Here is a 25,771-nt window from a genome sequence, read left to right as displayed (position 1 = left end):
ACAACTGGGCTGTACCATCCCCTCAAGTTTTGCTGCCTTCTTATAGGGAGAGTGTCTATCTCACACGCAGGGCTGCCTACCCTGTCCCATGTCTCCTGTGCACTTGTTCACATAGTTTCTCCACAAGGAGTTTCTTCTTCCCCCAATCTAGCCTGCATATATCCTTTAAGACCCAGTTCCTAAAATTTGTCTCCAAATTCTGTTTCTTCATTCAGAATTCTTAGAGGACATGACATAGCCCCCAGATTGAGAGTCAAACTGTGGTCCAGTTTGTCTCACATTTCCAGCTCAATTGTAAACTGCCAGAGGGCAGCAGTCGTGTCTTAACCTGTATTTGTTTTTCCCATAGCGCCCAGTGTGGTGACCGGTATTTGGCAGTACTTGAGGGGAACAACAAGGATTTGTGAATGGATGTCCAGGAAAAATGGACTTAGAGTGATGTGGCTAGACCTATGTTAGATTAATAAGATGTATGCATGGGTGGGCTTTCTGGGAGTGAGGGTTTAACCCAGAAGACTTGTGAAATCCCCTTCCATGACTGGCAGGCTTTTAGAATAGGAAAGACCCTGCCCCAGTCTCTCTAGAGAGGATTAGATGCAGCAGGGCATAACGGCCCACCTTGGAGCAGAGCCCCTGAGTAGAAGGATGCCCTCTAAGATGCAGGACTGGCCTCACCTCCGGCCCTTCCCCGCAGAGCGCACACACTTCTCGCTGTGGGCCCCTGAGGATGCCCTGTGGGACTGCGGGGCTGGGAGAGGGGAGGGGCAAGGGCTGGCTCCTAAAGTGGTGCAGACACAATTGCATGCTTAAGAGGAGCACAAGGGTGGAGAAGCCGCCGCTCCGGCCCCAGGACCCTTCGCTGATCTCTCACACCAGTGGATCAGCCCCCGTGGGCGACTCTGCCTTACCCAGAGAGAGGGAGAAGAATGGCTTTCAGAGAAGACCCCACCTTCCAAGTCTGGCGGGAGCCTGGCTTCAGCTTCCGTCTGTTCTGAGCTCATCCATGTAGGCGTCTGGAGGGAACGCACAGATGGGTTGGGCTGATGGGGCTGGCTGAGCGAGGGGGAAGGATGCTTATGGTGTGTGTGGCACCCCTCACGGGGGAGGCCCTGCTATCACCATCTTCAGGATGCATATTTGAAGCTTCAGACACATGAAAGGCACTGGGCCTTTTTCTTTATCTTCCCCTTTGGCCACATTTAACCATTGGTGGTAGTCTTTCCTTGGAAAAGCCCTCTTCCTGGGGCGCCTGGCGGGCTCAGTCAGTAGAGCATGCTACTTTTGATTTCAGAGTGGAGAGAGTGAGGCCCACTGTGGGCATAGAGTTTACTTAAAAAAACAAGAGCCCTTCTCTCTTGACAGAACCACCGCAAGTTCAAGTCCAGTTCTTCCGCTGCCTTGGTGATGGCTGGGTCTCCACCTTCCTCATCTCCTTATCCCCAGGACCCTGTCTCTGGGCTCTCTTTCTCTGCAACATCAAGACTTTGTTTTAAGTTATTTTGTTTTTGAACAGTAATATGCGCCATTGTTAAACATTCAAACAGAAGAAGGCTATACAATGGAAAGTAAACCTCTCACACCCATTCTCCATGCACCCAGTTCCCCATCCTGGCAGCAATCAGGACCATCAGTGGTTTGTAATTTGTTGGGACACAGACCCCTTTGGCAACCTGAGGAAATCTGTGAACTCTGTTCTCAAATGTGCCACTGCACAAACACATCAAACTGTCCCACTTCACAAACATCACAGACTCCTAAAGCCCATGTGTGGTTTGAGGTTAAGGATCCCAGCCTGTATTTTATCCCCTTCCTTAGTGCCTCAGCATAATTTGTGGGTCCTGATACAAAATAAAAATGCAGGGCTTGGGGCACCTGGGTGGCTCAGTTGGTTACGCGTCTGCCTTCAGCTCAGGTCATGATCCCAGGGTCCTGGGATGGAGCCCCATATGGGCTCCCTGCTCTGTGGAGAGCCTGCTTCTCCCTCTCCCTCTGCTGCTCCCCCTGCTTGTGCTCTCTCTGCCAAATAAGTAGATAAAATACTTTAAAAATAATAATGCAGGGTTCCTTGATCAAAGACATTCAAGTCTGCAACAGCAGTGCCTCAGACCCAGCACGCGGTGCTGTGTGACTGCACTTCTTCCTTCTAGCTCCTCTATTACCATCTTTACGGGCATTATTCTCACAGCTGTGTCTCTCACCCTAACTTGTTCTGAGTTTCAGGGAGCAGCTGTTCAGGGAGCTGCTGAAACTCTGTATGGATGTTTTTCTACCATCTCAAATTCAAGGGTCTCCAAAATGGAGCCATTTACCCACATCCTCCTTTGCCCCTTAACTCCCAGTTCCTCACCATCCTCCCACTGCCTGTGACTCCTGCCTGTACCCAGCTGCTCAGTTGCCAAGTTCCACCAATTCTGACTCACACTGCTGGTGCCTCTGCTTGCCCCCACCTTCTCCCTTGGGATGGCCCTTCATTACTGTCCATATGTATGACTGTTAATTGTCCCCTCAGCTTAACTCTTCAGGACTTGCCCCTGCTACTCTAGTCCATGCATACCTCTCCCAGCCTCCTCCTTCCCAAGGATGGTCCCGATTGTGACACTTTCATACTCAAAGACCTTTGGTGACTCACTGTCTGCAGGCTTGGGCACAAACTCCTTTTCTTGCCATTTAAGGTACTTAAAAGTAAGGTTCCAAACCTTCTTCTTCATGCTCATCTCCTATCCCTCCTCTTAATATCCCTGAGGTTTCAACCCAACCATCGGTCCCCTCAAGGGGCCAAGTGTGCTTTTCTGCATTTTACACTATGAAGTGTCTCTGTTCATGGTCCCCAGAGTTTAGACCTGGCTATTCCCCCATAATCACTTAATTTCTCTGGCCCATTCACCTCAGCACCTGCCCATGGCCCTGCCTATTGTTTCCCTTACACTTCTTCTAATGACCTTCTTCCTCTTCCTCTCCTTACTAGAAGGGGAACCTCAGATGCAAACTTGGATAAAATCATTAAGTATCAAGCAGATATGAGTGGGAGCCCGCTCTGTTGCTTACTGACCCCAGGCAAGTTACTTAAACTTTCTTCCATAATAAAAGGTGCAATAACACCTTATATAGTCATTAGAGAATGAACAGAGAAAGGGAATAAATTTCAAAGGGTAATGTCATTATTCATATTATCATCTCATAAACTCTCATGCTGAGCTGGTCCCCCTTGGCTCTTTCCCTGCTGCAGGGATCAGGAGACATCTCATCCTTCTTTCCATTAAGTTCTGGAAACCTGGGTGGGGCAGAGTGGTCTGGCCCTCAGGTGCTCAAGTAGCTGTGCTGTAGTCTGGGGTGAGGGGAGCTGCTGCCTCTGCTCTCTTTGTTCAGACTCTTGGCTCAGGCAGCAGTAGGCGTAGGCGTCCCCAGGGGAGGCACTGACAGCTTCAGTTCTCACAGGGCTTTGCAGGTGACAGTTGGGGTGGTGGGGGCCTGTCAGGGGAAGTGCAGGCCATCTTCATCATGCCCCAGCTGATGGGTCTCCTTCGTGGATGTGGGCCCCACCTGAAACCAGCCCGGGGCATAGCTCGGGCTAGCTCTGGGTGCTAAATGTGGCCTCCAGCTCACTTTGCAGAATAAGGGGAGGTAAGGTGATGAGGTGTAGGGTGTGGATTTGGTCCCATTGTGTCAGGAAGTTACTAAACCTTCTAGCAATTCTTTGCTCCTCTCCAGGATTGTTTGCTCATCTGCAAAGGGACGAGTTAGACCCAGATATTTCCAAGGCCTGTGGCTCCTTTCTTAGACTACACCAGGACTAAAGTTCTGGAGCCTCCGTGGAGATTTAGGTTCCTTGCTCCTCTGGGCCTAAGCTTTGTCTGTAACAGTTTCCATCTACAACTACCCCTTCTGCGGGGCTTTTGAGAACAGAGTCAAAATGAGCAAATGTAGAAAAGTTCTTTATTGAAAAGGGAAGGGTGGCTCCCTCGCTGGGGGCTCCTGGGCCCTGGCCAAAAGGGGCGGTGCCACCTGCTCAGCTCTTTGCTGTGGCATCTGAAGGCAAAAGTCTGTCCCAACCTTACCTTTAATAACCTTAAAAGGGAAGTGCCCTGGTGTGGTGGTGAATCACAGAATCAACTCTGATGAATAGCGCTTCCAGGCCTTTGCCTTTAAGAAGTTCTTAAAGGCAAAGTGGACAAGTGCTGCAACTAAGAACCAGCACGTTTTAGGAAAAGTCTCAAAGAAGCGTCTCCGTGTCTTTACCTTTAAGGATCTCTTAAAGGTGAGGCGTGCTCGCGCGGAGTATAAAGGTGGAGAACTGGAAAGGGGTCTACGAAGCACTTTCCCTGTTCTCGCTTTTAGGATCTCTTTCCGGGAGAGGTGGTCAAGCCGTGACTTAATAATTAAGTCAAAGCAGCTGGCGGAAGTATAGCCCCTCGGGCCCTCCAGAAGCCACCTTGCCCCTGGCCGCAGCGCGCCCGCCCGCAGGTCTGCGTCCTCGCCTTCTAGGCGCTCTGGGGCGGAGAGGTAGCCGGGGCGCGCGCGGTGGTGGCGGGGACTGGAGGCGACGCAGGCGGGCGGCCGTGCGCCCTGGGCGTTTTTGGTTTCCTAGACGGTCTTCGCAGAGGAAGCCGGACGGGGGCGGGGCAGGGCGAGGTGGGGGGCAGCAGAGGGCGCGGTGACCATGGCGACCGCGGTGACCATGGCGACCGCGGCTCAGAGCACGGAGAGGTCGTGACACGACCTGGAGCGCTGCTTGAAGAACTTGGCGTTGCGCGGCACCAGGTTGGCCAGGAAGCGCTTGGCCTTCTTGGTGAGGCTCTCGCGGCGCGCGGGCGGCGGGGGGCCGTCTGGGCAGCCCCACTCGGGCCTCGGGGCCCCGGCGCGGCTCCGTCCCTGGCGCAGCCGGATCTGGCGCACCGCGCCCTCGAAGAGCTCCCGCGTGTTGTGGTGCAGCGCGGCCGACGTCTCGATGTGTTTGCAGCTCAGGGTCCCTGCCAGGTGGCGGCCTTCTGCGGGAATGGAGGGGTTGAGGCGCCCGCGGGCTGCACGGGCCCGGGGCGGGGTGGGAGGTGGGGTCTGGGGGGAGGAGGAGGTGCCGGGTGCGGTAGAGAGGGGTCGTGGCCTGTGAATCTCTAGAAACTGAGAACAAGGCAGGGATCACGCGGAGGACCGTGGTGGTGCGGAGGGCAGGAGAGACAGGGGCCTTGGATTGGAGAAGAGGGGAGGAGTGAAGGGAAGGCGTTCTCCGGCCCTAGGCGTGGGCACTGAGAGTCTGCCCTTGGCCTGCTAAAGGGTAAAGGCAATTGTTTGCACACCTGAAACGGTAAAAGGGCCCTGCGGAGAAGAGGCGACCTGGAAGGGAGAGATCTCAGGTCTGGATGAGGTACAGGATACTCACCCTCCAGTGAGACCTCCCGGGAGCGGGCCAGGTCGCTCTTGTTTCCCACGAGGATGACAGGAAGGTCGTGGTGGGGCCTCCCAGCTCGCAGCCGAAGTAGGGTCTCTGGAACTTTGGAGAAACTTCGCCGGTCGGTGACTGAGAAGACGATGAGAAAGGCATCCCCGGTCTGAAGGCAGTGGTCCCGCAGCCACCCCCCTGCGTCCCCCTGCATATGGGCAGAGAGTGGTGGAATGTCAGAGTTGGAGGCAAGGGAGCACCCGTCCAGCACCTGCATCTCAAGGATGAGGAATCTGGGTGTGAGGGAGAAGCCACCTGCTTAGGACCATAGAGCTAGTTAATGGCAGAATCTTCATGACCTGAAGGGTGCTTGTGGAGGAGAGGGTGGTTTATAATGTGAGCCCCAAATGGGAGAATTGGGGACACAGGGTCCTAGACCGGGATAGCCCATCCTACTTTCTTATGCTTAATCTCTTAGTTTAAAAATCAATACTCTTCAGCTGTATGTAATCTGGCCTCTCATTTCTATGTAGTAATCATTTATGTTCAAATATTCACAAATCCTCACTTTCCCCCCTTCTCTGGTATTCCAGAGCCCTGAGCTCTCCTCCTGTCAGATCAGAGTCTTCCAGGCTGGAAAATCTATGGATGGGGTTAGTTTCAGGGTGTTCAGCTTCGCTCACAGCTGCAGGGTTTGTCAGATTCAGATCCTAACTTCCCTCCGGGTCAGAAGATCCCGGGTCAGAAGATCCCAGAAAGACAGAGGCACTCAGTGCCATGGCACGCACATTGATGTGGGCCTCTGCTCTCTGAGATGATCCGTGTGAAAGGCCAGGTTCTAGAACATACTGGAACCAGGGCCTGCAGTGCCACCAGCCTTCGGCCAGACTCTGCCCCTCCCCAGCTCTCCTAGGTTCTTACCTGTTCCCAGATGTCATAAACAACTAGAGTCACTTCCTCCTTATCCACCGTGATGCGTCTTTCATAAGTGTCCTCTGTTGGGAAATAAAGACAGAATAGAGCCCATTAGGAGGCTCCCCAACACTTGTGAGACCTGGTAACCAGGGACCCCCTCCAGGGAGGTTGCCACAGAAGAGCACTGGAACAGCTTCTCTTAGGTTCTGGCCTCCAGGGGCTGCCCATGCCTTGAGCTCTTCCATCCCTGACTAGGGCTCCACAGGTGCCCTTGACCCTTACAGGGCTCCCCCAAATACCTGGGTTCTCCGGCTCATGAGCACTGTCTCCCTGGAGACCACCGAAAGTGCCTGCTAGGGTGCTCTTGCCCACGCCGCTCTCCCCTACCAGCATGACCTTGAAGATGCCATCCTTTTGGGTGGGGCCTGCCTCCCCTGAGCCCAAGGAGTCAGAGGAACCAGAGGATGAGGCTTGAGGTGGCCAGTCAAGTTCATCTATGGCCTGGGCGCGCCGCAGCTGGTGCTTGTAGGGGACAGGCATACTGCCTCTTCGTCTGGGGGCCCCTGGGGCAGGGGGTGGCCCACCCCGGTCCAACCCTGCCAGCAGCTTCTCTGGCTTCTTCAGCAGTGAGGCATCTGTTTCTGGGGGGGCAAAGAGAAGGAAGCTATGAGTGGGGGTATGCCTAACCATCTGTAGAGGGCTCAACCCTGCCTGCTGTGGCCTCAGAGCCCCAATGGATGACAACCCAGAAGGAGCTGAGAATGTTTGACCTGGCCTCTGACACTGAACTCCCCCAGAAGCCTGAACTGGTAGGGCTCAAAGGAGCCGAACTAGAGGCTTACCCAATGTGGGTCCAGCCACAACATGTTCAAAACGTGCCCCATGCAGGGGAGGCAACTGTGTGTAGGCTTGCACGCCCACAGACCTCACGCTGACACACAGGCACACCCCCAGAGTAGGCCTCTGGCCCCGGGAGGCTGCCCCTCCTTCTACTGAGAGGCCCTGCCTTCTACTGGAGAGACCCTGACTTCTACTGCCTCCCAATCCAGGTAATCCCTCCAACTGGGGAGGGGTGAAGGGGATGAGAAGCTGATGCTGCTGCCCAAGATCTGTGGGGGCGGGGGCGGGGGGCAAAAACTTTGTGGGGAGCCTGTTCCCAGGGAAGGGACTTTGCTAGTTATGATGTGTGCAGTGCCCCCGCCCCTGTGCGTGAGAAGAGCAGCCTCTTCTCATGGCCCCACAGGTGAGAATCTCCCCAGTGCGTGGTTGTGTGTGAGAATCTTTCTGCATCTCTGGCAGTCCCTATGAGTCCCAGAGATCTTCTGTTCGTGGTGAGGTAGAGGGAGGGAGGGAGTGGGGGGGAGAGTGAGAGTGCGAGTGCTGGAGCTTGAGACCTGAGCGAGAGGGAGAGTGACAATGCATGGGTCAGGGTAACTGGAGAAAGAACGACAGACACAACAAAGGGGGATGGCGAGAGGCTGGAAATAGCCCAGGATCAATAGTTGGCTGGCAGCCAGGGCCTCCAAGAGCCAGTGAAACCCTTCCAACAGGTCCCCAGGGCAGCCCCCAGCCAGTGATTCCCAGGCTGGTGGGCTACCCCTTCCCTTTCCCCCCATCCCTCCTGCCCATCCCAGCCTCCGAGGAGTGAGGCTGACCTAGGGTCTGAGCACCAGTTTCCCCAGCGAAGCCCTGGGAGTGATGGGGGAGGGGGCGTTTAGGCAGCACCCCAGGGGGCCCCCAGCCCAGCCCAGCCTCAGTCCTGGTGTGAGCGGGAGGCTTGCCCACTTCCTAAGTTGCTCTTCCCCTTTGCTGTTTGGGTTCAGGCTCCGTCAACCCCCAGTTCTGACCTCCCCACCAGAGCTTCAGCTCCCACCCCCATGGTTTTAGCTGGAACCTACCCAGCTCAGTCCTCACCTGGTGTGGGCGTCCCTGGAGGGGAGGCCTGGTGGCTGCCGGAGGGGCATAGTGCTGTGGTTTCTGTGTCCGTGTCCATGTCGGTGTCGAGGTCCGTGTGCATCCGTGTGCGTGTGCGTGTGCAGCCCCGCGGCTTGCAGTACCCACTCCCTCACTCAGCAGCACTGTCAGCTTTTCCCTTAAATACTACCCCCTTGCCCTCCTCCCCCCGACACCTGGGGAAATTGTCCCGCCCCCTGATGAGGTCACACATGCTAATGAGCAGTGATGTCAGCGGGATTCCCTCCTTTCTGCCCCCCCCCCTTCCTTTGTGTCGCTTCCCTCTCAGAGCACACACACTGCGGAGTCTGGTTAAGACCGGACCATAACGAAGTCAGAGGGGCAAAAGAGACGGGTTCAGAGGAGCCGGGTGAGGGTCTGGTGGGTAAGGGAGCTGAGGATGGCAGGAGGCAAGGACCCAGGAACTGGGAGGTCTTTCTCCAGGTACTGGGACTATGAGTCATTTGTCTGTGGACTCCCCGCCCCCAAGCCCTGTGTCCAGCTCAGAGTGGGTGCTCAGTGGCTAAATGGACGGCCTAGAGGCAGAAACCAAGAGATTTGGGGTCACACTGGCACCAAGTTTCCCCATCATCCTCTCCTTCCCCATACCCCCCCTTCTGGGCTAAGACCCAACACAGTAGCCATTTCCCAACTTGGCCCCTAGGCAGATGGGTGCTCCGAAGAGGAAGTGATGGCTGCCTGCTTCGGGCAGCTTCATTGGTCACTAGGTTCAAGCGGGTGCAAACCATAGGGGGACTGCCTCTCCTTCCCTCCCACATTGCCAGGCCCACCAACCTAGTGTTAATATGGGCAGGACAGAAGAGGGAGGTTGAGCTAAGCCCTCTAGAAGTTCCAGATCCCCAGTGCCAGCCCCACTCTATGCTCTCTGGGGCACCACCAGCCCTCTGGGCCTGCACACCATTCTCTGCCCCTTTGTTAGAAGCCAGGATTGGCTCTGCTGCTCCTTTCCTGCCTGGGTCCGTTTCACTTCAGGCTCCAGCTCTTCTCTTTCCTTCCTGACAGGGCAGGCACCCACACAGACCTGACAGCTCCCTGGCTCCTCACCCTGTGTTTGTTGCCAGGTGCTGTGCTAAGCTCCCTCCTGAGTTCTCTCTTTTCATCCCCATGACCTGCAGGCTCAGAGTGGGAGGTGTCTGTCCCCAGTGGTAGGTTCCTGTCCCCAGATGGATTGTGCAGCTGGGAAATGGGGATACCAGGATTCCCACTCTGATTTTTCCAGTACCAAAGACTGTTTTTCATCTCTTAAGTTGCCTTGTCTTAAATATTCCAGTTGTCTCCTGTTATTGGGAATGGTCTGTATGGTAATCTTTGGAGGACTCCTCCAGTGGAAGAGACATAGAGTGATCTTGGACTGATGTGCAGTGATCACTTATCTGGATGTGAACTACAGGGCGACGTTCAGGGTCTAGGGGGAGCCAAAAGGACTCCTGAGAGAACTACCATACTTTTGCACCTTTCTCAGTGGACAGACTCTCCAGTCCTCAGTCACAGCCCACTTGTCTTTCCTTACTCGCAGTTTCAGAATGTCCCTGCGTATCCCTGTACTCAACACATAGAGTAGCAAGGGGCCCCTGGTAGCTTGGTGGCAAGGGAAGCAACACTCCAAAAAACTTTGAAAGCAGGCAGAAACATTTAAAAAGTGGTTGGAGGGCATTTGGCAAAAAGGAAAACCGCTTCCTTGACACTGTGACAGCCTCTGAAAGCAGCGTTATGGAGAGGCCACTGGTTTCTCTGAGGGATCCTCAGTGCTCTACGAATGTATAGCCTATTGCAGAAGTGCTGAAGAGCAGTATGCTTAGAATGATTTCCTTCCAAAATGAGTTTTAAAAGTTTCACATTGTAGGGGCGCCTGGGTGGCTCAGTGTTTTAAAGCCTCTGACTTCGGCTCAGGTCATGATCCCAGGGTCCTGGGATCGAGGCCCACATTGAGCTCTCTGCTCGGTGGGGAGCCTGCTTCCTCCTCTCTCTCTCTCTCTGCCTGCCTCTCTATTTGTAATCTCTATCTACCAAATGAATAAATAAAATCTTAAAAAAAAAGTTTCACATTGTAAAAGGGTGAGCTTTGTGTATCTGGAAAATTCACTTAGGTGGTTGGATTCATTTCTAGGATATGAGATGAGAATGGGTCAGGGTATCACAGACCCCAGCAGGACTCAGCCAGCTTTGGGTCCTAGGAGCTGGCTTTCCCCTTGAACCACCATCTCTCTTGTCCCACTAGTAAGAGGTTGCGCACTGGCCCTGTCCCGGCTTCCTCAGGAGTGGGAGGGTCTGTGGAATAGTGGGGCAAAGGTAGAGATTTGGAACTGAACCAATCCAGGTTTCACTCTGCATCTCTGTAGAGGCTGGTTCATCTCCTATCTCCTCTGAGAATGCTCCTGAACCTGTGAACTGGGTTGACGATGCTCGTGGCATAGCCTTGTTATGAGGGTTCACAACACACGAGAAAGGATCTGGCACTCGGCAGGTTACCCAGCTCTCTGGTGCTCCCACAACCTTAGGCAGTATAGCTGCAGGTCCCTCTCCCCTCGAAGCCAGGCCTGGAGCTTGGTTCGGATAGATTCTCAAAGACTGAATTCTGGTCTGTGCTGTTATCTCAGAGTCCCAGGCTGATCTCCATCTCATGGTCAGCACGCCTCCTTGCAGAGGCGCCTCCTATGCAGAGCCTTGGCAAGAGTCCCACACCTTGACACTGAGCACTTTGGATGGCGGTGTTTCAGTCCTGATAGGATGTGAGGTGGTCCTGTTTCTTTTCCTTAGGCCATGGTGACTGCTCCCCAAGGCCCCACCTCTCCTGAGTGGACCCTCTTAGTTTCCCCATGCTGCCTGCACAAGGCTGATCCCCTCTCCACCGACCTGGCGTTCCACTCCCATCTTCTAGGGCATACACCCAGCACCTAGAGAAACTTCTTTGAGGCCCAGGAATCCAGACACACAGCCCTTCCCAGTCAACTCTACCCTCAGGTCTTCGCCCTCTGGCTTTCTAAAGCATTTCATCCTGAGTAGCATTCTTTTACCTTAAGTCTTTCTCCACATTCAAGTTACAAACACTACCCAGGAGGTAAAAGGTCTGGAGCAGGACAAGGGATGAAGCTATGGCCTGAAGGTTTTTTCGAAAGGCTATGAAGAGAGGAGCAAGGGAGAGGCACAGACCATTGGTGGGGAGGTGTGGGAGGGGAATCAGCACTCCCTGCTTCTCTGGGCCTGACACTGGGGGAACCCAGGGACTGTGAGCACTCAGGAAGTCCCAAAGGGGCAAGAGTCAGCAAGGATGGGGATCTCTGAAGGCCCTTCCCCAGTCTCTGGAGAGTGGAGTGAAAGGATTCTGGCTCTTTCCAAAATCAAGATCCCATGATCCTGTGACTGTACCACATTCACCCTCTGCCACTCCTCCAGGCTCTTGCTCCCCGGGAGGAGGAAATAAGCAGTTGGGGCTGGGTTGTGAGGATGCTGACAGGCTGTGATCAGCAGGGCCCCTCCACCAGGGGTAGGGAGAAGCCAGGCCTATCAGGAAGGGTAAGGGTGAGCCTGAGGGAATTCTGCTTCTGTGGGGGAATGCCTCCTTTCCACTCGTGGGGCACCGTGCCCACCTTTGGATTTGGTCAAAGTGATGCCAGCATCTTCATACCCAAATGATTATGATTTTTCCCTTGATTTGTCTCGCCTAGGACACACTGTAACTGCTTGGTGGGTGGGGTGATGGGTGGAGGCCAGGAGTCGTGGCTCCTGTCTTCCACTAGGGACATTCTGCTTCTGTGATCTGTGCTCTAGGAGAACTCCATAAACGGGAACCTTCCCAGCTACACGGCTTAGTTGGCTCACCAGACTTCTGGCCTGGCGGTGAGTAAAGAGGCTAGGTGCTTACCCCTGGTGTCACTCACTGTAAGAGCTGAGCCCCAGGGGTGGGTGGGGGTGGTGGAGAGAGTTGGTCCCTAGGGTTCTGGGAGCTTTCTTACCCTCAAAGTGGTCTAAAAACCAAGGGTATGTGGTTATGTGGTTTGAAAGTGAGTAGGGTCTATGGCCATACCACCCTGAACGTGCCCGATCTCGTCTGAAAGTGAGTAGGAAGAGGGCAGGAATGGGAGGGCAGACCAGAGGCCTTCATAGGGAGGAGCATGGGGAGGCAAGCATAAGCTGAGATGGGTAGGGCTGGGGCTGTGTTCATAGCTCATTTACAAAAATCTGAGATTTCTTGTTCTTTTATTTTCAACCTTGGCTTGCTGGGCAATGACCTAGCTATGGGACAAAAGCATTTTTTTTGTGCTCTTTTTATGAGCCAGGCCTGGTAGGAAGGATTATAGTTGGCAAAGCCTCAGGTTCTGCCCAAATCCTTCCCCTGAGGGCTGGAGGTCTCCAGCCAGTTGACATTCTGGTGCTTAAAGGCCACTTTGGGTAAGGGTTGGTAAGGATGGAGTGTCCAGGCCTATGACCCTTTAAGAAATTTACTTTTTAAAAACGGCCACATGGGTGGTGGTGGTGTGGGGAGACGGTGGTGGTAGAGACTGTGGTCTTGGGCATGTGCAGAGGGAGCCCTGTGGGAGCCCTTTCCCTGCCTGAGGGATACCTAATTTTACAGCAGCTACACAGGGTCAACAGGAGGCTCACCAAGGCCCCTCAGATGGAGGGTCAGGAAAGGAAGTAGGGGAAGGGAAGCCGAGCTGCCCTCTAAAGGGTTGTCGTCATGGTGACCAGGGCCCCCATGGGCGCTGGATCACCTCAGGCAAGCAGTGGCTCGTCCTCTGCTTCAACCACCCAGACCCCCGGCTCAGCCAGTGGCAACAGAAGCACATCATCCTCGTCCTCTGGAGAAAGGACTGTGGTGTGGGGTTCAGGTGGGGTTCGAGGTGGTCCTGGGGGCCGAAAGCTGGGCAGGAGGCGGCCTCGCAGGGCCTGCACCACTCCAGACAACAGTGACGGCTCTAGGGGTATGGAAGGCAGTGGCCCTGGGGCCTCAGAGACAGTAGTGGGGGCTGGAGATGCACTGGTAGGTGGAAGGGGAGCCTTGACAGGCAGTGGAGGTGCCTGTTCCCCATCCTGCCCACCCACCGCCCCACCCTCACGGGCAGGACCTGTGTTGCCATCCGGAGACTCAAGGGGAGCAGAAGAAGGTGTGACCTGCGATCTGGTCTCAGGGCTCCGGGCCGGGGGGTTGGCTCGAGGAAGCAGGCCCCAGCGGCGGAGCCGGCGCACCAGCCTGCGCACAGAGCGGCCCCGCTGGCGGCGGCGGGCACCTGAGGCACCCCCTGGAGTCATGTCCTGCCGCAAGATCTGCAGCAGGGAGCGCAGATTGCCGAGCACTGAGTTCTGCAAGGAGAGGAGGCAGATGCCAGGGTCAGTTGCGGGGAGGGCCACAAGCCTAAAGAAGGATGGTACGGTGGTGGGGCCCAGGAGGCTTGGAAGCAGGAGGGATGAGGGCTGGGAGGTCACTTACATCGTTAGGGTTCTCTGTAGGGAAGTCCTCTACAGGTGGGATGGCGCCCTGGGCAATGAGCTGCCCGTAGGAGGGTGGCGCCTGCTGCTGCACGATCTCAGCCTCCATCCGGGACAAGGGGGCAAAGATGCTGGAAGGAACGAGGGCTACTCAGTCACAGGTGGTGCCAGCCAGAGCAGCCTGTCTGAGCCCGGCCGCGTCTCTTTCCTCCGCACCCAGGCCAGGATAGCTGAGCTAGGTAGGCCCTGGCTTTCCCAGAAGTCCCCTAAGGTTCCCCTCCTTCCTTGAGATTGCTTTCAGCATCAAGACCTGTCCTCAGAGAAGCACCCTGTCCCCCAGCTGGACAACTTTAGGAGCCAACCCATAAGCAGGTCCCCAGAACATGTCCACGGTGCAGGCACTGTCACAGTCTTGCCCTGGGTTCCCCACTCCCTGATGGCTGGGTGCACCCTTACTGACCTGTACTCCTGCGTGCGAATGGCATAGAGCTTGCAGGTGCAGCCTAGGGCGATGACCAGCAGTAGGCCGCATACCAGGCTGCCAATGACAGCGGCTGTGATGACCTTGCGCGGTAGGGCGTAGGAGCAGTCCCACTCGTCGCTGCCGTCGGCGCAGTCTGGCTGCCCATCGCACACCCAGGTCTCATACACGCACTTCTCATCCCGGCAACGGAAGTTGCCAGGCTGGCAGTGCCGGCAGCGTCTCTCGTCTGCTCCGTCGGCGCAGAAGGTCTGGTAGTTGCAGCGGTCAGCAGGCAGGTAGCAGGCGGTGGCCCCAGGGGTGCCCGGCGCCCCGCAGGGGAAGTGTCCGGGTGGGCAGCTGGGGCAGTTTTCCTCGTCTGTGCCATCGGCACAGTCCCAGGAGCCGTCACAGCGCTGCGCCTCACTGTAGCAGCGCTCCCCCAGGCCCTCGCTGGCCCCCAGGCTGGCTCCCAAGCCGCAGGGTCGATCCCAGGGCAGGCAGTAGCCCCGCACATGGTAGGTGGCGTTGAAGCCGCGGCCATTGCTCCAGGCAACTGTATGGTAGGCCACGATGGCCTGGCCGGACAGCGTCTCCACAGTGACAGCCTTGCCGTTGCTGAAGTGGGTGAGGCTGCGCAGCAGCCTAGAGGTCTTGGGAGGCCCAGGGCCATCATATACATGTACCGCATCTCCATAGCCCAGGTCCAGAGCCGTGAAGCGCACTGCCAGCCGCCGACCGTCATGGGGGTCCAGCAGCCAGAGGCAGGACTGGGGGTGGGAGACGGAGGCCAGGTGTGTGTAGCCCGGGGAAGAGAAGACGCCATAAAAGTCTTCCAAGGTGTGATTGCAGGGTGGGGTGGGGACAGGGGCCGGGGTCAGGTCAGGGAAGGGGTCTGAGCTGCAGCCTGCCTCATCAGAGCCATCGCCACAGGCATCGATGCTGTCGCAGCGGTGGGCCAAGGGCACGCAGCGGTGGTTCAGGCACTGGAACTCTTCGGGCAGACACATCAGCCAATCTGCAGGAGGCACAGAGAAGGTGTGAAACAGGGGAGCCGGTGGCATCCTCCCCTCCTCCCTAGGGCTTCTACTACCTGTTGTTCTAGTTCTAGAGACCTCCCTATCTGGCATACCTTGGCTGTAGGAGAGCAGGAAGCCCTGGCCCAGGGGTGCTCTGGCCCCGGCATAGCTGTAGGTGATGGTGACGTTGCCCCCAGGAAGTTGCAGGGGGCTGGCTGGTGCCTCACACAGGGAGATCTGTGGCTGGAGAGGGGAGCGCAGAACTAAGCGTTCTGAGCCACAGGCCAGGTGCAGTTTTTGGAACCTACAGGAGTGGAGGAGAGTGGGACAGGAGTTTTTTTTGTTTGTTTTGTTTTTTTTTCATTTTTTCATTTTTAAGATTTTAAATAACATCCACAACCAATGTGGGGCTCGAACTCACAACCCAGAGATCAAGAGTCCCATGCTCTACCCACCGAGCCAGCCAGGCGCCCCATGGATGGGTTCTTGACCACCGCTAGCTTCTTCCACTCCCGGGGCTGTCAGGTCCCTTCTACCCTAAGAAGCACAAGCCCCTGCTTATCCACAATCCAAATCAAACAGCCAAATGAACTCAGCCAAATTTCTGCAGTTAATGGCAGTAGTCCTAACAGAGGCCAGTGGCAGCATGGCATTCTGCTTCCTCGATCTCTTCCCAGACAGCCCCCTTTGCCCTTTCTGGGTAAATTCAAGAGAGTGACTCTATGAAGCAAATAGCTAGGTACTTAACATGGGCCCCAATCCTATGGCCAAATTCAGAGGAGACTGGGGAGACCTGTACCGCTTAAAAGATATGGGGGGCTAAGGAAGATTCTATGCTAATTAAGAATAGCTTTTGAAACCTAGGTGAGGATATGCAATGGATTGAAGGACTCCTCAGAGCACCCATACTGGAGCCCAAGGACTGTTTCTAGAGCGCCTGCTGTCCTTCAGAGAGGGCCAGAATCCAAGCTAGATGTTGGCCCCAGCTCAGCTTCAATGCACTGTGTCTGGGCCAGAACTGGCCAGGCTTTTAGGGCAGACTCGGCCAAATCAAATTCTACTCTTCCACCCGGTGACAGGGAGGGAAACTCCATGGAGAAGTAATTCCTGAAGGCTTTCCCATGGTGAAGGAGGGAGGGTGATAGGGTCTTGATCTGCTTCTCACCTCACTGTTACGGTCTGCTCCCTGCTCCCCAGGATAAGCCAGGTGCAGTTGGCAGGTGCACTGCGGCTGTCCCGGCCTAGGGGCCTCTGTAAGGTGCCCTGCACTTCCAAGAGCACTGCCGGAGGGTCCTCACAGGCTGGAGAGGGAGAAAGGTATAAGGACACTGGTTGAGAGCCAGTTACTGTTATACCCCTACCCCACGTCCCCCTTGAGGGCTCTAAGGGCCTGAGCTCTTTAAGGAGCAGAGAAACTCCCCCTCTCTGTCCACACACCTACACCCACACTCTAGAATCATAAGGGCCCTCTAGAATCATAGTCTTTAAAGGGCCCCATTCTTTCCCATAGTCATTAATATCAACACTACAAATGAGCTGAGGTCTGCTTTGTGCCAGCCACTGGGCCAGGAGGAAAAGGAAATACTGTCTCTACAATCAGGGAGACTATATTCTGGCTAGGGAGATCAAGAATGGATATTTGGAAAAAAAATAGTATGTAACTACCAGGTGAGAGCTGGTAAAATAAGGATGGATGATCTCCACTCTAAAACTATGGTAGATGCCAGAGGAATTCAGAGAAGAGAGAATCCTCATGGGTCTTCTCTTATTCCCAAGCCCTTGGGGTCCCAGCAGCATCCTCCACTCACCAGGATTTGGGAAAATGATCCGGTCTGGATGTGCCAGAGCGCCTCCTAGAGGAAGAGCGAGAAAGGGCCGGGGAGTGAATCGGCCCTAGTTTTCTTCACCCGAGCAACTCAAGGAGGAAAGAAAGGGAGCCATCTAGGACTTCCGGGTAGTTTAAAGGAAGGGGCAGCGGAGCAGGGGGAGGCTGCGCTGTGTGACCTCGAGGGAAGGTACGGCAGCACGGCCTGGGGGGTGGGAATGGCGATGGAGGGAAGCCCGAGGGAGGATGAGGGCTGAGGGGAGCGGCTGGCAGCTTCCCGGGCGCTGGGGCAGGCAGCGTCGGAGGCGGCGGCAGGGGCTGGGAGACACCGACAGGCAGGGGAAGTGAGGGGCGGCAGAGGAGGAAGGCAGTGAGCTCCCGGGCTCTGTGACAGCCCTAGGGGCGGGGTGCCGGGTGAGTAGTCTCGTTTCGGTTTCTTACCCAGGAGGAGGAAGAGGAGGGTGGTGGGCAGCATCCTGAGCCGTCCGGAGGTGCAGGAAGAGTCCCGGAGCTTCCGTCGTCTATCCCGTGGGGAGGTGGCGCCGCTCCAGCGGTCCAGACCCCCCGCTGCCGCTTCCCCGAAGGGGCTCCATGGCCCGGACTCCCCCACCCGTGCTCTGGATGCCAGGGCTGGGGGCGGGGAGGGGGCGGCCGTCCGGGAGCAGGGGTGGTGCCTCGCTCCAACTTCGGAGTTGTTTTCCCCGGCCGCCGCCGCGCTTTCCCCCAAGGCCAGCTCCCGAAGTCCCGGGAATCGGTTCGAGGCCCGGCGCTTGAGCGCGCCCTCGCCGGGAGCCCGCCCGCAGGCCGCGAGCGCCCCTGTCCAGGCCCGGCCGCCACCTGCCGGGGCTCGAAGCCACTTCCTCTTCGGGCCAAACTTTAACGACGGTCAGCCCCCAGGGCCGGCCCGGGCGCGGCACAACTTCTCCTGCGCGTCCAGCCGGCGGGACGCGGCAGGGGATTGCGGGAGGGGGACGGGAGGCTCGGCCCAGTTCCCCGGCCCTAGCCCGGGCGGTACCCCCTGCCAGCCCAGGGGTTGGAGGAACCGGGGCGGAGGGAGGGGGCGGGTGACGAGCCTGGCCCCACCCCTGCCAATCAACGCGCGCGCCCCGCCCACCCGCTCGCCTTAACCCCTTTCCGGCCCTGCCAGGACTCGTCAGACCCGCCCTCGGCGAGGCGCTCGGGCTGCTCTTTGAGCTCTGTTCTGTTCCCGTCCTTTCGGGGTGGCACGTTTGTTACAGGACATGTTGGTCAGAGATCCACTGCGTATTCCGTAACTGTTATGTCTTTCCTTTGGACCCTTAAGCTCTCAGTATTTGTTCCAGTGTCTGAGACACGGCAGCACTTTTTGTCGTGAGCCTCTATTCTAGCAATTACCACACGGTGTTCGAACTATTTGTTTACTCCTCTTTCCCGCCCCCGCCCCGCCCCTTCTCTGGAAGCAGAAACTTCCTGTAGGTCTGGGCCTAGGCTGTTTACCTTTGCACCCACGGGGTTTCCTGCTGAGACACCGTAAGAATTGCCAATAAATGGTAAATAAACGAGTAAAGTTCTTTCGCCGCGTGCCGACTCTGTGACCTTGAGAAAAACACTCAACCTCTCTGGGCTTCTTGACTGTAAAATGGAGTTAATAGTGCGACTCTCTTTTAAGGTTGTCATCAGCGCTTAAGGAGGTGATGCAAGTTGAGTATCTAGGAAGTGCTCTGTACCTTGGAACAATTATTATGATTAGTCCCAGAAGATCTTTCTTATTTATGTGAGCTGTTATTACTTCTTATTCCTGTGGTACTGATAGGTAATAATAGTAAACAGTAACAATAGCAAATAACTTTTTGAGCTTTTTTCACATTTCACACATCTAAGCACTTTTCAAGAATTTGCTCTTTTTCAGGGCTCCTGGGTGGTTCAGTGGGTTAAAGCCTCTGCCTTCTGCTCGGGTCGCGATCTCAGAGTCCTGGAATCGAGTCCCACATCGGGCTCTCTGCTCAGCAGGGAGCCTGCTCCCCTCACCCTCCCCGCCTGCCTCTCTGCCTACTTATGATCTCTATCAAATAAATAAAATCTTAAAAAAAAAAAAAGGAATCTGCTCTTTTAATTCTCCTCACAGTCTTTGTGAAGTAGAAACTATCTTACTCTCATTTTACAGATAAGGAAACTCAGGCACAGAGAAATTAAGGATTTTGTGCAAGGTCATGAATCTAGTAAATGCTGAAACAAGGGTTTGAACCTACGCGATCTGGCTTGGGACAGGGTGTACATTTGGATCCTTACTACTCTCTCCTCTCTACAAATAGTACAAAACACTTTTTTATCCATGACATTTGTTGTTGGCATCAGTTTTTATATTTTGAAAACTTGTACCACGAAAGGGCCTGAAGCCATAGAGTTGGCCATAAAAAGGTCCACTGGGACCTTGGTCCTGTGCCAAGGGATTTGGGTCTCTCAGTCTCTCTGTGCCCTCTTCTGTGCTCCCTCTCTGTACAGCTCTAGGAGTGAAATAGGATCCTGTGTATGGAAAAAGGATGTTGAGCAAAGGAAAGCAGGGTGAAGAGGTTGGAAAAATAAAATATTTAAGTTCTAAAAGTGATCATGAAGGTTTTAGTTGAGTGCTGGCTACGTGTTCTCTATGCTTCATGGATGCCTGAAATTCTTTTTTTTTTTTTAAGATTTTATTCATTTGAGACAGAAAACATGAGCTGAGGGAGAGGCAGAGGGAGAGGGAGAAGCAGAAGCAGACTCCCCACTGAGTGGGGAGCCCAAGGACAAGGATGAGATGATAAAATGATGAGATGTGGGGCTGGATCCCAGGATCCCACGACCCGGAGATCATGACCTGAGCCAAAGGCAGCTACTTAACCACCTGAGTTACCCAGGTGCCCTGGATGCCTGGAACTCTTAAGACTTCACTTGAACTTCAGGAGTTTACTGTCTACTTGGAAAGAGAGGTCAGATACACAAATGAGAGAAACCAGACAGCCTTGGGGAGTACCCATGGGAGTGGCATGTGAGGGAATGAGGAATTATAGAAAGGAAATGGAAAAGGTGGTCCTGAATTGGAAAGAGTTGTGGGAGGCAGGAAAAGGAGGAAGGGAGCCCATGGTCTGGGATGCTGAGTAAATGAAAATTGGCCAAAAAATACAGTCAAGGTCTAGTCTATTGGGAACGGTCATCATCATCAGGAAGAAATGGCACCAGGGTAGAATAGTCTTGCATTTTGTAAATACTTATTAGAGTGCCTTCCAAGTACAAGGCACTCTACAGTGGGGACTCATATTTAAGAGTGAATTCAAGCCTCAAAATGATAGGAAAAAATTAAAGAGGACTTGGGCGCTTAAAATGAATTTAAGCTTTAATTAGTCTAGTGAGTTTCAGTGTCCTGGCCCATATAAATCACACCCTAGGCCATCAGATACACTTACGAATGGGCCTGTAGAGATGTTCCTGGAAATCTTTGAGGAATTATAAAAAATAGTGGAAACGGGCAGATGTTTGGTTTTCAAAATGATAATATCTAACTTTGGTAGACTACTTGCCTGTGGCAGGCACTGTTCAGCACTTCATGTGTATTATCTCAGTTAATCCTCACCACGCCTCTAGGAAGTAGGTGTTATTTTTGCCCTCCTTTTATAATTGAGGAAACTAAGTCATAGGTAGGTCAGATAACTTGCTCAAGATGAAACTACCAGCACATGCAGGAGCCAAGCTGCTATGGTCTAAATGTTTGTGTCTCCCAGGCCCCAGATTCGTATGTTGATTTCCTAACCCCCAAAGATGATAGTATGAGAAGGTGAGCCTTCGGGAGATGACTCTGAGATGGAGTCCCTGAGATGGAGCCCACAATGGGACTAGTGCCTTTTATAAAAGAGGCCTATGCACTATGAGAGGACACAGTGCGGTGGTGTGGTAGTGAATCAGGAAGAGGGCCCTCACCAGTGGGTGCCCAAGCTGGTGCCTTGACCTTGGACTTCTCAGTCTCCAGAACTGTGAGCAATAAATCCACTCAAAATACCAAAATGGTATTTTGGTATATCAGTCCAAAAGGACTAAGACAGAGGCTTGCTACTGAGAAGTTGGGGTGCTGCTGTAAAAAAATACTTAAAAATGTGGAAGTGGTTTTAGAACTGAGGAATGGTCAGAGACCAGAGGTGCATGCTTGGAGAAAGCCCCTGCTGCGGTGAATGGACCGTTAGGGGAGATTCTCGTGAGGGCTCAGACAAGAGAGCTGTCTGGACCTCAGACTCCTTAGATTACCTCAGTGGTAGTGCACAGAATGTGAATAGAAGTATAAGTATAGTTGGTCAAAGTCACTCTGACTGGGTCCCAGATGGAGATGAGGGACATGTTAATTGGAAACTGGAGGAAAGGAGATCCTTGATACAAAGAGGCAAAGAGCTTGGCCAAATTGTGTTTGTGTCTTAGTATTTGTTGGAAGATGGAACACACGATTGATGAAACCGGATATTTGGCTGAAGAAATTTCTTTTTTTTTTTTAAATTTTTTTCTTTTAAGATTTTATTTATTGGGGTGCCTGGGTGGCTCAGTGGGTTAAGCCTCTGCCTTCGGCTCAGGTCATGGTCTCAGGGTCCTGGGATAGAGCCCCAAATCCTGCTCTCTGCTCAGCAGGGAGCCTGCTTCCTTCCTCTCTCTCTCTCTGCCTGCCTCTCTGCCTACTTGCGACCTCTGTCTGTCAAATAAATAAATAAAATCTTTTAAAAAAAAGTTTTACTTATTTATTTGACGGAGAGAGATCACAGGTAGGCAGAGAGGCAGGCAGAGAGAGAGGGGGAAGCAGGCTCCCACTGAGGAGAGAGCCTGATGCAGGTCTTGATCCCAAGATCCTGAGATCATGACCTGAGCTGAAGGCAGAGGCTTAACCCACTGAGCCACCCAGGCACTCCTGACTAAAAATGTTTTGTAGCAAAGTGTTGAGGAAGCTTCCTGGTTTCCCTTGGATACTTTTTTTTTTTTTTTTAAGGTTTTTGTTTATTTATTTGACAGAGAGAGAGAGAGAGGGAACACAAGCGTGGGGAGTGGGAGAGGGAGAAACAGGTCTTGATCCCCAGGACTCTGGGATTATGACCTGAGCTGAAAGCAGTTTTTTAACAACTGAGCCATCCAGGCACCCTTCACTTTAATCTTATAGTAAAATGCAAGAAGAGAATAATGATTTAAAGGGGGAATTGTTCATCAAAAAAGATGCAGAACTAAGATTTGGAAAATTCTTATCACTATCTAATATTCTGTATATATTTTACTCATTTATCATGTTTATTGCCTGCTCCTCCCACAAGAATGCAAGTTCGCTGGGGTAGGGATTTGTTGGTTTGCTGGTGTATCCCCAGTGCCCAAAACCGTGTCTGACAGAAAGTAGGTACTCAATAAATATTTGCCGAATGAATGCCAGTCCTAGGCATCACACAGATTACATCCTTGAATTCACTCAACTACTCTTTCAATTATTAACCCCATTTTAAAGATGAGGAAATGCAAGCGCTGTAAAGTTACCTAATTTGCTGGCCTCCAAACTAGTAAATTGTAAAGACTGGATTCACACTTGGCCTGTGTGACTCCAGAGCCGTTTTTCCTAACCATTATGTGTAATGGCCTCTCTGTGCTGCAGGCGATGTATTATTAAAAGATCGATAAGGGGCGCCTGGGTGGCTCAGTGTGTTAAAGCCTCCGCCTTCGGCTGGGGTCATGGTCTCGGGGTCCGGGGATCGAGCCCCGCAACGGGCTCTCTGCTCAGCGGGGAGCCTGCTTCCCCCTCTCTGCTGGCCTCTCTGCCTACTTGTGATCTCTACCTCTGTCAAATAAATAAATAAAATTTAAAAAAAAAAAAGATCGATAAAATGGGTTGCCTGGCAGCTCAGTCAGTGGAGCACAAGACTCACTACATTGTGAGTTTGAGCCCCACACTCAGTGTATAGATGACCTTAAAATAAAATCTAAAAAAAAGATTGATAAAATGAATCAATCCGGAGGAGGGTGTTAGAACTGGTGAGGGGTCTCTAAGCCATGTCATATAATAAGCTGTTTATGGAACTAGAAAGTCTTTTCACCTAAAGAAAAGCTTAACGAGTGAAGGATTGAATATATGAAAACTAGATCCAAGTATTTGATGAACTATAGCATGGAACAAGAATTTGTTTGTTTTGTGCAGTGAAGGGCAGAGTCTGGAATTAACAGAGCAAATAAAGAAAATCAGTGTATTCCCTGCCTGAGGTTCAGGGTTAATGCAGAGGGACAGATGCCTTGGAACTTCAGGATTCCTTGGCAACTCTGTGAATCATGAATTTCATGATGGCATAACTTCCCAGAAAAAAAGAGCAAAGAAGCTTCTAGAAGCATGTTGTGTATGATGCTAACAGGAACCCAACACAGTGAAAGTCGAGAAAAGACCTGGGGTGGGAATAAAGAGGTCATGAGGGCCCTTTAAGGAGAAGTTTCAATGCTGAATTTGGCAGCACATATACCAAAATTGGAACAATACAGAGAAGATTAGCAAGGCCCCGTGCAAAGATGACACAAATTCATGAAACATTCCATATTTTTTTTTAGATTTTTTTTTTAAGATTTTATTTATTTATTTGACAGAGATCACAAGTAGGCAGAGAGGCAGGTAGAGAGAGGGAGGAAGCAGGCCTGCTGAGCGGAGAGCCCTATGCGGGGCTCGATCCCAGGACCCTGGAATCATGACCTGAGTGGAAGGCAGAGGCTTTAACCCACTGAGCCACGCAGGCGCCCCTCCATATTTTTATTGTACACCTAAAACTAATATAACACTGTATGTTAACTTCAATTTTTTAAGAAAGATTATTTATTTATTTTGAGAGAGAGAGAGAACATGAGCATTGGGGAGGGGCAGGGGAAGAGGGAGAAGCAGACTCGCCGTTGAGCAGGGAGCCCCAAGAAGAAGACAAGGACAGGGCTAGATCTCAGGACCCTGAGATCATGACCTGAGCTGAGGGCAGACATAACCTGCTGAGCCACCCAGGTGCTTACCGCCCCACCTTTTAACAAAAGATTTTTATTTATTTATTTGACAGAGAGAGAGAGAGAGAGATCACAAGTAGGCAAAGAAGCAAGCAGAGAGAGAGGGGGAAGCAGGCCCCTTGCTGAGCAGAGAGCCTGAAGTGGGGCTCGATCCCAGGACTCCAGGATCATGACCTGAGCTGAAGGCAGAGGCTTTAACCCACTGAGTCACCCAGATGCCCCCCGCTTCCTCTTTTTTAAAAGAAGTTTCAGGGGTGCCTGGGTGGCTCAGTTGGTTGGATGTCTGCCTTCCACTTGGGTCATGATCCCAGGGTGCTGGGATTGAGCCCTGTGTTGGCCCCTGCTTATGCTCTCTCACTGTCTCTGTCAAATAAATCAACTAAAAATCTTTAAAAAAAATAGAGGAGAAGTTTGAGTAAATGCCTGGGTTGCTTCCACAGATATAGAGGTTAGTTTAAAAAGAAATGACTGGTTGGGGGGGCCTGGCTGGCTCAGTCAGAAGATCATGCTACTCTTGATCTTGGGGTTGTGAGTTCTAACCCCATATTAGGTATGGAGATTATTTAAGTGAATAAATAACTTTAAAAAACTTAAAAAAAATGACTAGTGAAGGAATGCAGACAGCTGTTGAAAAACCTTGGCTTGACAGAAAAGGGGGATATGAGGGAAATCATTCAAGGCTGCAGCAGTATCCAGAAGAGCTTTTCAAGATGTGGAAACTTCTGTGTTTGAAGGAGTGGGGATTAAAGACCCTGCCATATGGTTATAGGAGCAAGTTTCTTTGTGCTTTGGAAAGAATGAGATGCTGGGTTGGAGACACACCTTGGAGGTTTGGAGCAACCTCAAATCATGTCCATTTTGGGGGTATCTGGTTTATTACAAAGTTAAATACTAAGACAGTTTCAAAGATACTTTGTATGTTTTATATATTCATAAAGATTTTATTTATTTATTTTTAAAGATTTTATTCATTTGAGAGAGATCAAGAGCAAAAGAAATCACAGAGGGAGAGGGAAAAGCAAGAGCCCAATGTGGGGCTCTATCCCAGGCCCTGAGATCATGCTGAGCCAAAGGCAGAGGCTTACCCTACTGAGCCACCCAGGCACCCGAAGATTTTATTTTTTTAAGTACTCTCTAAACCCAACGTGAGGCTTGAATTTAAAAACCCTGAAATCGGGAGTCACATATTCTATTTGACTGAGCCAGCCAGGTGCCTCAATACTTAGTGTATTTTAAATGTTCCTATTTAACAAATGAAAACTCTTAGCATAAACACAGCAATATTATGGTGATAGTTATAAAATACCTACAGGCATTTTTTTTTTTCAAGTACAAAATTTAAAAGCTCTATAAATGTGAGACTTGGATTAAAGGATCCTCCTGTAGTAGGGATGAGGTTAGGAGGATGGGTGCAGTTAGAGGAGCCCCAAGAGGGGGCATGATCCAGGGGAGTGACAGAGAATGCCCACTCTGGGGATAAAGGAGTCAGGAAGGCCTGCTTGCCTTGGCCTGAAGGAGTTCTGTCAAAGCATTCCGAGGTGGGGGCCCAGGGGAAGGGCATCCTGGAGCGATCAGTGTCTGAGGCGTCCACAGGGGGGCAGCGTGGCGACTCGGAGGAGCTCTGAGAGGCACCTCGTAGTGCCCCCTTACTATCTCCTGCACCCCCTCCACTCCACTCCCTCTTCCTTCCCCTTGTTATTCGAGGGCTGCCCACCAACCCCTGCACAGGGACAGATGAGGGAAACTCTGACTTTTTCTTCTGTGCAGCTGGAAGACTAAGGCTTGTC

The 25,771-nt window shown here is 52.8% G+C and overlaps 2 protein-coding genes and 1 non-coding gene across 5 annotated transcripts; 1 reads left to right on the top strand and 2 right to left on the bottom strand.

The window, feature by feature from the left end:
• Nucleotides 1-3,916: 3,916 nt before the first annotated feature.
• On the bottom strand, nt 3,917-10,152 carry REM2 (RRAD and GEM like GTPase 2). 2 transcript variants are annotated; one of them, XM_032343807.1, is made up of 5 exons: nt 8,204-10,152; nt 6,589-6,930; nt 6,296-6,369; nt 5,375-5,582; nt 3,917-4,985 (listed from the first exon to the last, which is right to left on the bottom strand). In XM_032343807.1, the coding sequence occupies exons 1-5, from the start codon at nt 8,304-8,306 to the stop codon at nt 4,690-4,692; spliced, it is 1,023 nt and encodes a 340-aa protein (XP_032199698.1). In that variant the 5' UTR covers nt 8,307-10,152; the 3' UTR covers nt 3,917-4,689. The 2 variants fall into 2 exon arrangements, with proteins under 2 accessions (XP_032199698.1, XP_032199699.1); XM_032343808.1 differs by having other exon boundaries at nt 3,917-4,982.
• A 2,291-nt stretch (nt 10,153-12,443) lies between these two features.
• On the bottom strand, nt 12,444-18,058 carry LRP10 (LDL receptor related protein 10). Of its 2 annotated transcripts, XM_032343789.1 has the most exons (7): nt 17,436-18,058; nt 16,978-17,022; nt 16,335-16,470; nt 15,283-15,473; nt 14,151-15,168; nt 13,692-13,821; nt 12,444-13,564 (listed from the first exon to the last, which is right to left on the bottom strand). In XM_032343789.1, the coding sequence occupies exons 1-7, from the start codon at nt 17,467-17,469 to the stop codon at nt 12,977-12,979; spliced, it is 2,142 nt and encodes a 713-aa protein (XP_032199680.1). In that variant the 5' UTR covers nt 17,470-18,058; the 3' UTR covers nt 12,444-12,976. The 2 variants fall into 2 exon arrangements, with proteins under 2 accessions (XP_032199680.1, XP_032199681.1); XM_032343790.1 differs by lacking the exons at nt 15,283-15,473; nt 16,978-17,022; nt 17,436-18,058 and having other exon boundaries at nt 16,335-16,427.
• A 5,381-nt stretch (nt 18,059-23,439) lies between these two features.
• LOC116592138 lies at nt 23,440-23,543 on the top strand. The gene has a single exon (XR_004286329.1). It is a non-coding gene; the product is annotated as a U6 spliceosomal RNA (small nuclear RNA).
• Nucleotides 23,544-25,771: the final 2,228 nt, after the last annotated feature.

The sequence above is a fragment of the Mustela erminea genome, chromosome 5 (assembly GCF_009829155.1).
Source record: "Mustela erminea isolate mMusErm1 chromosome 5, mMusErm1.Pri, whole genome shotgun sequence".
In the NCBI taxonomy this organism is placed as follows: domain Eukaryota; kingdom Metazoa; phylum Chordata; class Mammalia; order Carnivora; family Mustelidae; genus Mustela; species Mustela erminea.
This window is presented reverse-complemented; position numbering and strand designations above follow the sequence as displayed.